The sequence below is a fragment of the Atta colombica genome, unplaced genomic scaffold (assembly GCF_001594045.1).
Source record: "Atta colombica isolate Treedump-2 unplaced genomic scaffold, Acol1.0 scaffold147, whole genome shotgun sequence".
NCBI classification, from domain to species: domain Eukaryota; kingdom Metazoa; phylum Arthropoda; class Insecta; order Hymenoptera; family Formicidae; genus Atta; species Atta colombica.
In genome coordinates, this window is record NW_017259236.1 from 735590 (window position 1) to 754426 (window position 18837).

At 32.9% G+C, this 18837-nt stretch overlaps 1 protein-coding gene across 1 annotated transcript in view; it reads right to left on the minus strand.

Annotated features, from left to right (window-relative positions):
• Positions 1 to 18837, minus strand: part of LOC108685202 (odorant receptor 49a-like) — a 170142-nt gene that overhangs the window by 16352 nt on the left and 134953 nt on the right. The window contains exons 3-4 of the mRNA XM_018189892.1: positions 6845 to 6952; positions 6618 to 6770 (exon numbers count right to left, since the gene is read on the minus strand). Of these exons, the coding sequence (XP_018045381.1) occupies positions 6618 to 6770; positions 6845 to 6952 (261 nt within the window). The remainder of the gene's footprint in view (positions 1 to 6617; positions 6771 to 6844; positions 6953 to 18837) is intronic.

Genomic DNA, 18837 nt, shown 5'->3' on the forward strand with positions numbered 1-18837 from the left:
TATATTTCTAGAAAAAGGATATGTATTCCTCCTTCTTCCTTTTTTTCTGTCAAATACTTAAAGGGAGTACGAAAGAATATAGATAAAGTATCAAAAATCATGATATGAAAATCTTGATATTCTTTGCTCCCCCCAAATGTAAAAGAAAAAACATGTACACACATATGTATACATATACTTATAAGAAGTATACTTATAAGAAGAAGAAATTCAAGAAGGAATTTTGGAGATCACCTTGTCATTCCTTCCTGCTTCTTATCAAAAGGAAGAGAGAAAAATATTATCAGTTTCCTTAATGTTTAAGTAGATACGCAATAATCCACTTGAAATCTATTAATTAACAACCACAAAAAGAAAAGAATTAATCATTGACAATATTAAATTGTAAATGTTGTGCATCCCCAACATTTGTCTAAGGTGTTATGTCTTGACGATTCCATAATTCTTTTCTTTCGTGGAGAAAATCTGTTTTTCTCTCAAATGCGAATAATGGGGTCACTAATAGCATGGCAGATCGAATATTGATTTTGTTTATTATAAATGATTGAACATCAATTAAAGGAAAATAATTAGTGTTCGATTGAAAGCGCATGTATGGCTCTATAACTCACAGATAAGCTTTTTTCTGACTCACATATAAAACGAAAACACATTAATCATTCCTATTCTTTCGAAATAATTGGGAACCTTTGCAAAATAAAGATGAATCACCTATAAGTCCAAGTACCGAATTGCATCACATCTCGATATATATAGATGTCCTTCGGAAAAACGCAGTTAGTCACAAAAAAACTTTTCGACCAGTCAGTCACAAAAAAACTTTTCGATCAGTTAGTTACCAAGAAACTTTTTGAGCAATCGGCCATAAAAATTTTTCAGTCAGTCATAAAAAAAATCTTTCGAAGTGACATTCAAAATCAGTCGACAAATTTAATAGGTTCTCAACTCAGTGCAATCCAATTAAAATTAACAATCTATCTTGAAGATCTTTCATCTTAAGTTAAGAGCCATCACTACCAAGCATTCTCGTTGTAATTTGCCACTTCCAGCAAACAGTAAGAACAAATTCCTTCTTTTTTCTCTTTTTTCTTCCTCATGTTACTTTAATTGCAAGGTTATATGACCATCGATATTTTCTCACTCCCTCATTCCTCCTCGATCTATTCTCCCTTTAACCACAGACTATTCTGTCTATTCTTTCTTCTAACAAATTACTTAAGCGGTAAAATGCTTCAAGTAATTGATGTCTTCTCTGCTCTGAATTACTTAAGCGCTAAAACGTTTCAAATGATTCTTCTTTTCCGTACCTAAGCAATAAAACCCTTTAAGTAACCCACAGTTACTCTCCCTAGAACCAAATCATAACTGGAAAATCTATCTCTTCTCCCTTCTCTTCGGAATTATTTTCTCCTTCTACGTCGTGGGCATTAACAAGAGAAAATTTTAATAAATGTCTGGCGGAACAAACACAAGGCAATTTATCTTCCCTCAAACCCTTCATCGATTTAAAATATTTATTATTTGCGTTAGATTATGATAATTATATTTATTTCTTATATTTATATATTTGTTGTTACTTGATTCATAGTCTTTCTAAACATTTATTTTAATTCATATTAGCTTAATCTTAACATTATTATAATTATCGTACATAAATGTATACATACAGACACCTACATACATAAACGCATATCGTAGTAAATAAATGTAACCAATTATTTTTTTGTAAAATCAATTATCATTTATTTCGCCACCCTTCCGATTCACTGCATCTAGACAAAGATCGTACAGGTCCAATACAGGTTCCTAGTCAAAAGGATTAAGTTCCTTGATCTAAAAGAGGACCGATAGATGTACTATCTTGAATAGCGTCGCGTATCGATGTTGACTCATATATTTGGGACATAATCAAGTAGCTGCCGCCTCAGAGCGATAAACACAAGAATAGTATCAGTTGCGTCCTTCCTCGGCTCCCTGTTAATTCTTTGTTCCTTTTGAAATAAATGAATCCTGGGGGGTCTGGATGTAACAATATATATATATATATATATATATATATATATATATATACATACATACATACATATACTTTTTAGCATAGGTATTAATCAAAATTTTTCAGGAACGATTTTTTTCTTAAAAAAAATAGGATCTTTTTGCGTTCAATTTGTTTATAACTAATTCAAGTTGCAAAATAAAAGCTGTTGTACCTAACTTGTTATTAAAGTAGTATCTGAGGATCATATAACAATTTATTGCATGTGCAGAAATCTTAAGAGCGGAGTTTGAGAATCATAAAACGAAAGAGAAAAAAATGTTGCATTATATGCAACATCGTGCAGCAAAAGGTTAACATGGTAGGATGATTTCTGGAGAGTACTAGCGATAAAAAAACAATCATATTCTGCTTATTAAATGAGATATATCTGACTAAATTTGTTGCTTCAGGTTATCTAATCGAGAGATCAGCATTGTGTTGTCTCAGCATAAAAGCTGAGAAACAATCTGAGCTGCAAATATGTTTTTCTTCTAATAGTTCGGAATATTAAATTAAAAAGCGCGGCACATTCATCAGCAAGTTTCCAAACTTCGTTTGTTGAAGGATCAAACATATTGCCATTGCAGCGATTCCTTGTTCTTCCAAAAATACTTGACCAACTGCAAGTTACATGATCTATAAGACGGTTTGGGGTATTGGAGTGTTTCTTTTTTTTACAACGTACCGAAACAGATTCGAGTAATGTTAAATTTTTCTGATATTTGTCTCACGAAATATCGTTTTGAAAGGATTGTCAATTTCAAGTTGAGCAGCTCGCTCCATTACATCATATTTTTCCTCTCAGTTTTTCTTTTATATTTTTGCGACATGATAACCTTTAAAAAAAAAGAACACAGCAAATAAAAACAGTAAATAAAAATATTTTTTAGTATGCCACAGTATTATAAATTAAATAGTTTTCTGATGGAATAAGTTGCAACAATTGTTGCAATCTAAGAGAGACGTGAATAATTATCTTCATAGCTGGTATCACTGTACCGCCTCCGCGGAAAAATATGCCGATCACCTTACCGTCGCTCCTACAAACTGACAATGAAAACGGAGAATGGATGGCTAAAATTGCAACTTGCCAAACCAATCCTTACCATTCCTGTCGATATCATTGGAGGTTGAACCGAGACACATGGTAGGTGTATAGCATTTCGCAGTCCACATGACAATATAATCAAATCAGCAGATGCCAAATGGCACATATGATTCAATGGCGACAGAACAGTATGTACGTCCGTTAAGAAGAAGTTCCTCTAATTCAGGCACTGTTTGAGGAAAGGGGGATAATGCACAACAATGTCACTGCACTTCGTTCAAACGCATCGTTCTCGGCAAAAAAATCCGCCGGATACCGCTGCATTGACTCATGGTCACTTGCAAGTGATGAGAGCGCGATGCGCTCTTTAACTAATTATATATTATATATTAAATATTTATTAAATTTCATTTATGTTAAATTAAGTCAGATATTTATATTATTAAATACATATTTTATATCATATTATTGAATTTAACATTATACCAGGATGTAAAATTCAATTTCGTTTGTTTCATTCCTCACCGGATTTTTTTTGCGATTTAATCTTATTCTGCATTATCAGTAAAGCATGCCTTTGCCCATAGGCAGATGGGCAATCTAACTTACTGATGTGTAGGTATCAGAAGCATCCTGTACATTAATCGCTATTAAAAAAAATCACACTTGCAGTTTCCGCACAATATCATTATTCATATACAAAAGTTTTTCGCAATTAAAATAGAATAAGTCGCAATAACGTTAAAATGTTATGACGTTAAATTGAATTGTGATTGATTAAAAAAATGACTTTTAGTAAATATCGAGAAGCCATTTTAACATCATGATTTTTTGTTCTGTTTAAATGTTTTTCAATTTATTGCCTATAATTTAGAAACATTTCTATTAAAATATTTTATATGGCATATTGCAGAATCCTTTTGGAATTGTTGCACATGAGATGTGAAACGTTGAAACATTTCTGAAAACTTTCCGCAATATTGGTGCTATATAGGATACCATTAATGTGATTTCCAAATCTGAGTATCTGTCAACTTTAACAGTTAATATTTCGATTCGCGGGGCAGAGCGATACTTTTTTATCAGATTCGTTCATTTTATGCAAAAATGCGTCGAATAAGTCTAATTTTATTGAATTTTGAAATGCATTAGCTAAACTGTGTAATCACTCTTGAAACGCGACATTCCTATTAGCGAGTTTCCGACTGCGATTCCATTCATGCGTTTTTGCTGGTTTACGAGTGGAATAAGCTTTCCGCCTATTCTTCTAGCTCGGAATAAACGTAAGCGAAAAGAGAAGGACAGAAGGTTATAATTTATTCTTTACTTCAAATAAATTTTTCTAAAGTAACAGTACCACGAGAAAAGCAATTTCATATAACCTCCAAAAGCATGTCATTTTTACACAGAAAAAAAGATTGGGTGCTGCAATAATTATATTAATATAATAATAATTTAAATGATAAAATATGGTATAATATTTTTTATTGACTGTAAGCAGACAATAAAAACAATAACTGTGCCATATTTAGCCATTCTTTTATTAGTGTATGATAGAAGAAACTATTGGTATATTATCGCTGATTGATTCTCATTCCGATTGGAATCGACATTTTGCCAGCTCGAGAGGTGTCGGAAACTTTCCGCTCAATTTGGAATCAATCCGAAATGTCCGTAATAACCCATCTAGAGAAAAACGGAAAAATTCCAATCTTTATTTTTGCACGGACGAATCCTCGTATGAACATAATCATCATTTTTTGCCTATATTATCCCAATTTTTTTGGAAATATGTCGTGATAAGCAAATTTCAAGGGTAGCATTGTTTTCAAAGTCAAAAAGTTGGAAATTGTATTTCGCAATCTTTCTTTAAAAGTAAGAACAATTGTTGATATTTGAAGACATGCATAAATAAACAAGAAATCACATAAATTGAAACACTACACAGCAATCCATAATAATAGAATATAGAATTAGTCATCAGCATGATTTGGATTGGGAAAATGTGAAGATATTAGACGAAGAAAGGTGCTTAATAAAAGACTGATTTCAGAATCCATATAAAGCAACAAAAACAGAGTTTGAATTTGTAGAATGATACGTATTCTTTAAACCTATTATATATGAATTTGTTTACGGAATTGTGACATTGTCTTCCCCTCTTTGTTCTTATTTCTATTTTTATTTCAATAACTACATGACTTTATTATTTTAACTCTCATCTCTGTCGACACCACAAGACCTTTACGTCGAGTCGCGAGAAACGTTTACATGTAAGCTAATAAAATAAAAATTCAGATAAATGATTTTAATGATTCTCTAATTTTTCGTTTTTCGTGTTTCTTTTGAATGACTACATAGCAAATCTAACAATCTGATAAGCAATATGATTCTACTTATTGATGCAATATATATGACTTTGGTTTTATAATACTTTAGTAAGTAATACTTTGGTAAGTTTTTATATTATTATTGTATAAGTTAATATTTTTGATAATCATTTGATGTTCATTACATAGCTAATTTAGCATTTGGATAAAGAAGAATGAGCTAAATTGTCAGGAATCTTCTTGGAATGCGTTACTTATGTAATTTCGATTTATATTTTATATTGATAAAGACCCGAATTGAAGGAAATGTATTTTATTCATTTTGTTACAATCACATGAAAATAAAGAACTTTTGTGCATCCAAACAGTTGATGTAGGCTTTGATGAGCTTTATTATATTCTTCACTGATGGATATTTCGCAAAGACAAAATCAGTGTCGGACAGTGTAATATAATACAACATTAAAAATATAATATTTTGAAGTCTTATTATTTTTATAACTTGTTGCAGAAAATCGTTTCGAATGACTAAAGAATTTCCATGCGTATTGACTAAATAGAACGATTTCGAATGCTGTGTAATAATAATGCAATTTATGCGTTTTATGCACAACTCGGAATGCATCCAACGGAAGTACAAGACCATAAAAGCAATGCGAAAAATGTAATCTGAAATAGTCAAATATCAGGACGATAGATGGATACCTTTTTAAACGTCAGAAAATCATGTTTGATTCATTTTATTAATAATTACAATATTTAAAGAACAACTAATGACGGCTTTTTCTAAGTTATTCAGAAGAATATCCTTGATAATATATGTCAAGGTCATTGATATCTGTAAAATCGGTCCTATTGTATTATGCATAATTACTTAATTTTTAATTGACATAATTGATATAATAGCAATTAAAATGTTTTAATTTTTATTTGTTTTAAATCCAAAAATGCTATAATATATAGATTCTATTTTAAAATAATTTTAGTTTTTAGTTTTTTGTTGAAGAGTTTTGAATACAAATTTTTTACCTATTTCTCAATAATTGTAAATCTTCTATTTCTACAGAACTAAAATATAAAACTTTACTAATTTTGTTTTAAATTAGTGCGATAAATGTGAAAACGATTTGAGAGTCATAAGCGCTCACTCAAATTTATTCAATTATTATATAATTTATTCGATTATAATTAAAATACTTACATTCGTGAACATGATTACATCGACTGGAGAAAAAAATGTGTTTATAGTCATAGGTTTTTGCATCATCATCAGAATAATGTTTGTTCTCATATGATGATCGAGATTAGAATTAGGCCATTCAGCAAAGTATATTCCTTTACGAAAGTCATCTCCCTAAACGCATATATCCGAAATGATTAATTTTGAATTATAGTAATCATTATATATCAGATTATGTTATAACTTACCGCATTTATGAGGATAGTGCCATACCATGCGTATGTAAATGTTTGAATCAGTTTTACTGCAGCGAATGATAGAAACGCTAATGCGTTGGATAAATTAAAGTCCACAAACTATTGCAAATATTTTACGATTAATATTATATCAGCACATATTTATGTAATATGATACTATAGTACACGAATGAAAGATTTGCAAGCAGATTTTGTTTCTAAATTTTTAGAAACTGTGCAAAAATTTAATAATGACATAACAAAGTATTTTATTTTAAATAATACAATATAGGGCTAAGAACCATTCAGGATAATATGTGACAAAATTATAAACAATTTAAATTCGTGCAGATGTTATGACCCCTATCGGGTTCTCTTCAATGATAAAAAATAAATTTTAAAATGTTATCGATAACTATGCAAGATGTTCAATCATCAAAATATAAAAAGCGCATGTTGTACTCGCATGTTGAAAAGAATAATTGTGACAAGATACGGCTTAGATTCAAGCAATTTTACATTTTGAAATTGTTGCTAGTCGATGCAAAAGTCACATACTTGTATGAGGTCTATTATACCGTTAGCTTTTTCTCAAATTTACAATGGATTGATACAATGAAATTAATGTAATAAAGATGCATACATGCTTTTTTCATGTTCTTCCTGCAACTACAATATACAAAATAATTACCTTACACTGTTAACATTGTATTTAATGATATCAAAAAATAATTGTGTCATTATGACTATATTTTACATTAAAGAAATTGAACGTCAATTATTAAAAATAATTACACAAAATATAAAAATAAATAGTAAATACCTGCTAATTAACTTAAATCGATTAATTCAAATTAATTGAAAAAAATTGTACAATACTAAAAATAATTATAAAATACAATAATATATCAAACGAGTCTGAATACTGTCAAACTCTGAATTGTGATGTTAGAACATTTGAAATGATCTTGCCATTTAACAAGGGAAGTGGTGACAGAAATGACGTAGGAAGGATACTAGAAAGGCGAATTCAACAAGAAAGAAAGAATTGTAAGAGAGGTAGATATATATCAGGCAACGGATCGGTCCGTCTGTCTATTCAATCCATATTTTTGCTTTTTAATGTGAATCATTTCAGAAATAATTCTTTTTTTATAGTAATATATAGGCTCATTGTCCAAAATTTCGACTTTTTCCCACTTGCATTCATGATTAAAACTAGTACGATAGTCAGAAATTACTGATGGAAACTTTGTTTCCTTGTTAATATCAGATTGATGTTCATTTGTTCTAGATGTTCATTTGTTCAGTTTGTAATCTTCTTTTTGCCTGATCAACATAACTAGCTTTACAATCTGAGCATTCAATTTTATAAACATCCTGTTTTGAGAAATAATCTAAACGATCTTTTCCCCTGTGTATAAATTTCTTTAAGTTGTTAGATATGGTGAAAGCTGTCTTTAGATGCTCGTCAAAAGCTATAGACATAAAACTCTTATAGATGGATTTTATAAACGGGATATTGAAATATTTTTTATTAAGTAACCTTGTATTAGAGTGGGGATAGTAGTAGAATTAAACCACAATTGTTTTCCACAATTGTCTAATTGTGGAAAAAATACAAGCAAATAGATAGCCATTATCTAAAAGAATGCTTATAGTATCTTCGAAATTTTTTTAGTGATATTACGGATGGGAAAGTAAAAAAATTCTATCCATCATACCATACACTACATTTTTTTTATGACAAGTAGATTGATTCGAATGGAAGCTGAGATATCTATCCGATGACGTCGGTTTCGAACATTTAAATAGATATTTAAAACACAATATTAATTTTTTGAATCTTAAGTATAACAAAACATTTGTTTGATAGCATTCAACAGAATTTTGTGAAAAGGAAAACTGGAATTCAGAGATTCGTATAATTTTTTAAAATTAATTTGATACTGTTAATCCATTAGACAGGGTACATGAGAAATAGTTTGTCAATTTAAGTGATGTTGATGTTCCACATGATGTCCAATATTTATTACAACTAGATGAACGATTTGGATTGCCTTTGATTCAAGATAACAAAGAAGAAACTATAATAAAATTTATAAAACAAATTGAGAACAATGTATCTAATCGTCCAAATAATATATAGTTAACTACATTAGAAATCATTCAGTTATTATATTAAATAGACTACACCATAATAATCCATCGTTGAATTGTGATGAGATTATATTAATTAAATGGATTAAAATTACTAAAAAATTTATTAAAGATCACCCGGATTTATTTTTCACTGAGGCAGATAAGGGGAATATCACCATTGCTATTGACAGACTTGTTTATGATCAGAAAATATGCTTTCAGATGAGAACGTATATTAACACCCCACGAGAAAGCTTAATAATTTAACGCAATATACTATAAGATGGAAGATCAAAAAATTTATTAAAATTAACATATAAAAGGCTTCTCATTACCGATGCAACTATCCCTAGATATTACAGCGCGCCTAAAATCCATGAACAGAACGTTCAGATTAATAGTCTACAATCTCTCTTGTTTTTTATATTACATCATTAAAGAAAACAGTAACACATAGTCATGTGGAAAATAGTTTCCAATTGGTAGAGCTGAACGGATTGGTAGAACTGAATGGAAAATATTTTGAATAATAATATGACGATAAAAAAAGTAAATAAATTCGATTCTTAAAATATAAACGTAAAAAAATATTAATAGGAGTTAAATATACTTAATGGAAAATTGAGATATTATTACATGTTTCGGCTTAGATTAAGCCATCTTCAGATATTCTCCTCTTTACACTTAAAATTAATTATCATCGTAGAAATAAAAAATCATGCTATAATGTGTTTCAACTTGTGTAGCGATCTTAATGAATGTTGAATGGAAGACATTAATTACTCACAAACAATTTGCTGACCAATTGTTAAAAATTTGTGAAAGATTTTGTGAAGATCTGTAAGATCGCAGTTATTATTTTCGTAAGAAAAATACACCGTCCAAATTATTGTCAAAAATGTGTAGAATGTAATAAAAAATACATGAGTCAGTTTGAAGATATTTTCAGATTTATATTTTAGCTTCATTGGATGTGATTTCGCTCTTTATTAATGTTTCGATTGATTTAGCATAGAAAAGTAGAACCAAAAGATGGAATTATAGCGAATAATACAAAAATAACAGGAAGAATTTATGATTGCTACGAATTTTATTTTTAATTCTACATTTTTTGTCTTTCATAGTTTGTTCTACAGATATATGACACACCGATGGGATCGCCTTTGTCCCCTATTACAGCAGAAATAGTTTTGTAAGATTTAAAAAAACAGGCTATGGAGAGGTTGTCATTACAATTGCCTTTATATTACAGATATGTGGATGACATTATCTTGGCAGCTCCACAATTAATTACATATTAGACACTTTTAATTCTATGCAAGAAAGATTACAATTCACTATCGAAATTAGTAATGACAACTGACTCAATTTTTTGGATGTCACAGTGATATTACATGACCATTTTATTATTTTTAACCGATTTTCGAAACCGACGTCATTGAATATTTCAGCTTCTATTCGAATCATTCTATTTGTCATAAAAAAGGTGTAGTGTATGGGATGTTGGACAGAATTTTTTTATTTTCTCATCCGTAATATTACCAAAAAATTTCGAAGATACTATAAGCATTCTTTTAGATAATGGCTATTCACTTGCTTTTATTTTTTTCTGCAATTAGACAAAGGCCTATTTCACTGCTATTCCCAACCTAATACAAAGTTACTTAATAAAAACAAAAAATATTTTATTATTTCGTTTGTAAAATCCATTTCTGAGAACTTTACCAGATGTATAAGCTTAAATCCGCTGTTTTTTAGTCAGAAAAACACATTTTTTTTTCCTAGGAAGCAAAAACAAATTTATTCAAAGTACTTGCCCTCGCTAACTATATTTTTTCCCATCTTTCAGGCAATTTGTGTATACCATGCCAAAAAAATTCCTCATCTTTCGAGGCAAACCACTCATCAAGCCATTTTCGGACGTCTTCGTAAGAATCGAAGCGCCGCTCAGCGAGCGCGTAGCCATCGACGAAAACAGGTGATAATCAGAAGGTGCCAGGTCTGATGAGTAAGCGGGAAAGGATAGCACTTTCCAGTTGAGTGTCTCCAAATAGTTTTGGACTATTGTTGACGTGTGCGATGGTACGTTGTCGTGGAGGAAAATCAACTTGTCATGTCTTTTCCGATAATGCGGCCTTTTTTTACGCAGAGCACGGTGCAATTTGATCAGTTGTTGGTAGTAGCGGTGAGCATTAACAGTTTCATCAGGTTTTAACAGCTCGTAGTAGATGACACCCTCCTGATCCCACCAAACGCACAGCATCGTCTTCCGTCCGAAGCGATTTGGTCTTGAGGAAAATATTGATGGTTGGGCGGGATCAACCCAAGATTTCTTGCGTATAGGATTCTGAAAATAGATCCACTTTTCATCGCCTGTCACAATCCGATGCAGGAACGACTTTCTTTTTTGTCTGGCAAGCAGAATTTGACATGTGTTTTGGCGTCGCTCCATCTGCCTATCGTTCAGTTCATGCAGCACTCATTTTCCGATCTTTTGAACCTTCCCCATGGCATGTAGCCGCATGAAAATGGCTTGAGAAACACCCAATTGCTCGGCAAACATTTTTTGCGCTTGGGTATCATCCTCGTTCAAAAGAGCCTGCAATTGTCCTCAACCTTCTTGGGCCGATTTTCACGCTTCTTGTCACTCAGGTCAAAATTGTCGTCATTGAACCGGCGAAACCAATCTCTGCACGTTGTTTTCGATAAAGCATTGTCGCCATAGGCCTCCACAAGCATTCGATGCGATTCGGCAGCCGATTTCTTCAAATTGAAAAGCAAAGCTTCCCGCATATGTTTTTTTTTAGCAAAAAATTAGACTGATTACGAAAGAAAAAATGTATGTTGTTGTTAAAAACAGATGTCAAACACATAAAAAAAAGTGTGTTGTGTGCCCAGGGTAGCTTTGTACGCTCACTAATGCCACCTATGAGCAAACAGCGGATTTAAGCTTATACACCTATGTCTACAGCTTTTGACAAACATCTTAAGACAACTTTCACGTACACTAACAATCTAATATCCTAAAGAAATATATACACAGGGGAAAGGACCGTTAGATCATTTCTAAAAACAAGGTGTAGTTTATAAAATCGAATGCTCAGATTGTGAGGCTAGTTATGTTGGTCAGGCAAAAAGGAGATTATAAACTAGAATAAATGAACATCGATGTGATATTAACAAGAGAACAAGGTCTCCATCAGTAATTTTTTACTTTCTAGTTTTAATTCGCACTAGTTTGAATTCAAATGAGAAGAAGTGGAAATTTTGGACAATGAGCTTTACTATAAACAAAGAATTATTTCTGAAATGACATATCAAAAAATAAAAGTATGTATTGAATAGACAGATGGATACTGATTCACTGCCTGATACATATCCATCTCTCTTACAATCCCTTCCTACATACGTTGAATTCCCCCTCCTAATATCCTTCTTACGTCATTTCTATTACTACTTTGTTAGATGGCAGGATTTTCAACTGTCGAACGATTTAGCATTACATCTCAGAGTTTGATAGTATTGAGACCCGTGTTACTGCTGTATTTTATAATAACTTTTAGTATTCAATTTTTTTCAATTAATTTGGATGATTTAAGTTAATTAGCAAGTATTTATTTTTTGTTGTAATTATTTTTAATAATTGATGTTTAATTTTTTAAATGTAAAATATAGTTATGTAGCGACATAATTATTTTTTGGTATCATTAAGTACAACACATAATGTTATTAATGTAAGATAATTATTGTTTGTTATAATTGCAAAAAGAATATGAATGAGAAGCATGTGTGCAACTTTATTACATTAATTTCACTGTATCAATCCATTGTTTGAGAAAAAGTTCGCGGTATATTAGATCTCATATGTATGTGACTTCTGGAATCGACTAACAACAATTTCTGATGTAAGCTGCTGGAATTTAGGCCGTATCTTGCCACAATTATTTTTTCCAACATGCGAGTACAACATGCTCTTTTTATATTTTAATGATTGAACATCTTGCGTAGTTACCTGTAACATTTAAATTTATTTCTTAACAATAAAGAGGACTCGATAGGTTCGAAATGTCCGAATTTAGATTGTTTATAATACAATAATATTGTTATTCATACATTATCCTGAGAAGTTCTTAATCTTATCTATTGTTTAATTTATTTAATTATTTGAACCATTTTTATTTATTGTATTTTATTTTATTTTAACATTTTGACTGCCAAATTGATTTTAACATTGCTTAATAAATCTAGTATATTATTTTAATACTTTATTGAGGCTTCTACAGGTGCTTTATATATAAAGATTATTCGTTTCGCGGGTTTCCCCCCCCCCCCCGTGTCCAGAACTATTCTTAGAATGCCAATGTTTCGTGAACCTTGTCCACTTCATCAGGGCGAGGAGCAGTCTGATACTGAGCTGTTCCTCCGAGCTGTTCCTTTTTATATTATGCTACTTTGGAGTGGTGGGGATAAGAAGAGAAATGTGGGTCGAGAGGAGGGGGGGGGGGGAATCGATCAATCTTCAATAACTGGTTTTCGATAGTTTATTGATGTAATCATTATGTCTATTTAGATTGTTAGGATGTTTTTATATCTCTCTGGCTTCTCTATATTTTCTTGGAAAATATGATGTAATGTTGGCTATTGTGGTCGTTTTGTCAAACAGTATTTGATTTCGATGTTATATTCTGATAACTGATTGCGTGACGTGTTTTAGCCTGACATCACGTTGATGTTTTTTTATCCGTAGATTGACCATTCTCCCAGTTTCTCCAATATATACTTGCTCGCAGAAATAAAATATTTTGTATACTCCTGCAGAGCTGAATGGAGGTCTTTGACCTTCAGACTTTCTTAAGATTTTTTCATCCTATTTTTTTGGTGGTTTAAAGATAGTTCGGATATTGTTTGTTCAATATCCTATCCGATCTGTTGTTCCTTTGACATATGGAAGAATAGATAGGATCCTTTGTCTGAGACCGTTGTCTTGTTTGCACGTTTATTGATCGTTTTGATTGATTGTCTTTTTTGTCGTGTCTATTTTTCTATAAGGCTAATTTTAAGTCATTGAGTTCTGTCTGGAGCTGTTCTTTGTCAGAAATGGTGAAAGCTCTATGTATAAGTGAATTGATTGCAGACTGTTTTTGTGCTAGGTGGTACAACTCAGTATGTAGGTATCTGTCTATGTGTTGGTTTTCTGTACATTTAATAGCCTAGGGTATCGTCTTTCTTAAAGACAAGAACATCTAGGAAGGGGAATTTTCCGTTTTCCTCTACGTCTATAGTGAAGCGGATATTTAGATGCTGATTGTCGAGGAAAATAAGGAATTTACGGAATTCGACTCTGTCGTGTTTCCATATTACGAATGTATCGTCTACATAACGAAACTAAACTTCTGGTTTTTTTGAATGTTTTTCTGAGGGTCTCTTTCTCAAAATGCTCTATGAAGATCTTGGCGATTACAAGAAAAATAGGAGAGCCCATTGCTGCACCTAAAATTTAATATAATTTTCATAAAAGTGATTGTTATATAGGAGAAGTAAGTGGTTGTTAAGCAGTACTCTATTAATAGGATAAGATCGGAGGGGACTTCATATGAAGCCTACAGGGTGAGCCATCCAGCGTTTGAAATTTCAACTACCGGTTATTTTGAAAGGCGTAATAACATTTATGACGTATCAGAAATTTAGTTTTTTGTTTGACATTTACAAAATGGGTCGCTATACGCTTGTACAAAATTGGGATATTGAAAACTTACTTCCAAAATGGTGAGTCTTCAACCCAAATTGTAAGAAATTTACGTGGAAAATTTGGTAGAAAAGAAATGACTTCAACGCAGTTTGTGAATCAATTTATGAAGCGAATTCAGCAAACTAGATCCTTATTGGATAAAGCAACTCGTTCACGTAAAATGCTCGTCCAGTAAGGTCAACCGAAAACATTGCTGCTGTTGCTCAGAGTGTGCTTGAACAACTATCAACATCAACTCGCCATCGTTCTCAAAACTTTCACTTGATCACAAAATGTTCACTTGAACATTTCACGCATTTCTTTGAGAAGAATTTTGAATAAAGACCTCGGTATGAAGTCGTACAAAGTTCAATTAGTGCAAGAATTGATGCCGCATCCGATGCGTTTTTGGTTCACCCAATGGGCTGAACAACGCTTGGTTGAAGATGAGCATTTTTACCGAAAAATCATTTTTTCTGACAAAGCTCATTTTCATCTCGGTGGCTATGTGAACAAGCAGAATTGTCGTATTTGGGGGGGTCAGAGAATCCGCACGTCGTCATGGAGAAGCCGATGCACCCACAACGAGTGACTGTTTGGTGTGGTTTCTGGCGGCATCATTGGGCCATTTTTCTTCGAAAATGAGCAAGGAGCTGCTGTCACTGTCAATGGCGAGCGTTACCGCGCCTTGCTAAACGAATTCTTGCTTCCCAAATTTGAAGAGGAGGACACAGACGACATTTGGTTTCAACAGGACGGCGCACCTTGCCAACGCTATAATCGATCTTTTGCGCACTGTCTTCAAAAATCGCATAATCAGCCGAAATGTTGATGTCAATTGCTCAACCTTGCAGCTGCGATTTGATTCCGCTGGACTATTTTTTATGGGGAACCATCAAGGATGAATGTTACGCTAACCAATCAGAAACGATTCAAGAATTAAAACATGAAATCAACGTTGCCATCGATGAAATACGCGCCCATACAATGTAACTGTACTGAAAATGTACTGAAAAATTGGGTTGATAGAATGGGATATTGTGCAGCCAGCCGTGGAAGTCATTTGAATGAAATTGTATTTCATATTTAATGGCAATGTACTACCTTTCCAATAAAGCCATAAACTTTGAAAAATATTCATGCGTTTTTTTTTAGAGCCAAATTAAATTCCAAATTTTAAATGGTCCACCCTGTATATTATGTTTAATGTGTCTTTTATTGAGATTTGTGAAAAGGGATTCTATGTCAAAATAAGCAGATCTGTGAGACGTAGTCGGATTTTTTGGATCATCTTTTGTATGAAGTTGAGTTAGTTGATTGTGATTCAGATTTTCTAGTAAGAGGTTGTAGTGTTTGTACCAGGAAGCAGGATAAATTGTATGTCGGAGAGTGTATGTCACTGATAATCGGTCTGAGGAGGGTGTTTGGTTTGTGTATTTTTTTTTGATAGTCCGTATAATCTTGATGGGAGTGGATTTGTAGGTTTTAATGTTGATTTGGTTTTGTAGGAATGTTACTTTTTTCCATCAAGATCTTGGTGTTTTGTGCATTGTATTAGTTGTCAAGCTTTTTGTGCTTTGTCCGAGAGAAGATTTTTCATCTTTTTCTTCTATTTATCTAATGTTCATGACTACTTTCGTGTTGTCTTTGTCGGTTGAAAGCACGATATCTGTCTCCCTGTTCAGGTCTTGGAGGGCCAATCGCTCTAGTGATGTTTGGTGGAGAGGGTTTGGCTTTGAAAAGGATATTGATTACCTATCTGTGGATATTATCTGCTTGTTCTGATGGAAGGCAGTAGATGGTTGATTCTATTTGGCTGATAATTTCTTCCTTTGGAATCTTTCTAGATGTCACTGCGAAGTTAGGGCTTTTGGCAAGAAATAGTGTTTTAAAAGGTCTTTGAAATTCTTGACTAAGTAGAGAGGATTGTGGATTTTTGTGAGGGACAAGGTTTATGCATTTCTGTTTCTGTCTTTCAGAAGATTGTGGATCTTCATGGCTTGTTTCGTATATAATACGAGTTTGCCAGATATCATGTACGCAACGTAGCAGATAAGAATTGTTTAAGGTTTTATGGGAAAAGTTTTCTGGACTATTTGTAGCGTAGTGAAGTGGATGCGTTCTTTGATGAGGATGAAGCTGGTTTAATGAAGGATTTTTAGATTTATGAATTCCGAGGTGGTTCTTGAGTTATAGAAATTTTGAGATGATGTTATTATCTCTGCAGCGTTTTAAGAATGCTAAATTTTTGATATAATAGTTTCTTGGCTAGGGAAGACCTTTTTAGGGAAGAGTTTACTGAAAGTGTTTATTTTAGCAAGGATACTCTCTGTAGAGGTATTTGATATTCTTAAGGTTTCCATGAGTGCTTTCTATATAAAGATTATACCGTTTCGCTGGTTTGCTCCAGATCCATTCCAGATCCAAAATGCCAACATTTCGTGAACCTTGCAGTCCACTTCATTAGGGCGAGGAGCAGCCTGATACTAAGCTGTTCCTCCGGGTTGTTCCTTTTTATATTGCTACTTGTGAGAAAAGAAGAGAATTGTGGGAGGGGGGGGGTTTACTTTATTGAGGTATTGACAAGAATTAAAATGTCGGAAAATTGATCGTATAGCCGCAATTCAGTCAGAGAAACAAAGAAGTGAATGCAACATTTTTAACATATTATTAAAATAGATATATTTTTTCGTTTTGAACACAGAGATATAATTTCAATAATAGTATCAGTGAAAGATTGTATTATTTACAATGTGCATTTATGGTTATTTAAAATATTAATTTAATATTCAAAATCTGCTGGCGAGATGAAGATAGGAGCGCAAGTACAGAAATTTTATCTAAAAAATTTGCTCTAAAGATCCATCTGCTTTGAAGAGAATTTAATCAAACGGCAAGTTGATGTAAAGATCTAACGGCAAGTTGATCTAAAAGAGATTTGATTCAATGACGAGTTGATGTAAAGAAGATTTGATATAAAGAGATGAATTTCCGATTAATTTTTTAAACGGAAGTCTAAAGAATTTTACTTTATATAAATCTCGCTGCGATTCGTTTCAATACTTTGATGACTGAATTTTCAAAAACGCCCAATTATCATGAATTTTAACTCTAAATGACGTCAAATAAATGTGCTTAAATGGATTTTCATTTGATACGAAGGTTCAATGCTAAAAGACATTGAACACTTTTCACAAAGTTATGTACCGCGCATAATTTTCCACACAAAGCGACTTCCATCTCCATGAGAATGGCGAAGGATCGAGAGGATAGGCCTGGAGGTGACTTCCCATAAAATGGAGGCCACGTTTTTTATGATAACCTCCTGGAAGTCACCTCTCACAGAGATACAGGTTGTTGTCTCTCTCGAGGGTTAGCTCCATATGAAGTACTTGGGACTCATTCTGGATGGGCTCTGGAGGTTCGAAGAACACTTTAATCATCTCTAGGATAGGTTAACGAATATGCTGATTCGCCTTCTACCCAATATTAGTAATCCATGCGCAAAAATTCGGCGCCTGTATGCGATCATTTTTAATTCAGTGGTTTTTTACGGAGCATCAGTGTAGGCCCTGACTGTAGCCAGAAACGCATAAAGTAACTAGTTTATTCCGCACAGCAAAAAATCGCCCGGATCTACAGGATCGTGTACAGCGGTAATTCTCGTTGGGACTCCTCCCATAAATCTAATCGTCGATGCGCAGAAGTCTATCGGAGCGTCAAAGCGAGGGAGCGAGGAGTAAAGATAACAGCGAGGGACATAGATTTCTACGGAATAGGGCAAGAAAGACGACGATTCGGGAGGAGAAGTCACTCTTGATTCTGTTGACCCCTGGCCGCTGGACCATTCAGCCTCATCTACGCAAATGGATAAGTAAGGGATGGACTGATATATCATCTGATGTAGGTTTTCACGGGCATACTTCGGCAAATATCTGCACGAGATTGGAAAAGAGCCTACACCTCTATGCTGGCACTACGGCAGAGGACTCGATGCTCTACACCCTAATTAGTTGTTCTGCCTGGATGACAGAGCGCCGAGCCCTCAGAGATCGATCTTTCCCTCTCAAATATCGTGGGCAAGATAGTCGAGAGGGAGGAATATTATAAGATATTATAATATATAATATATATT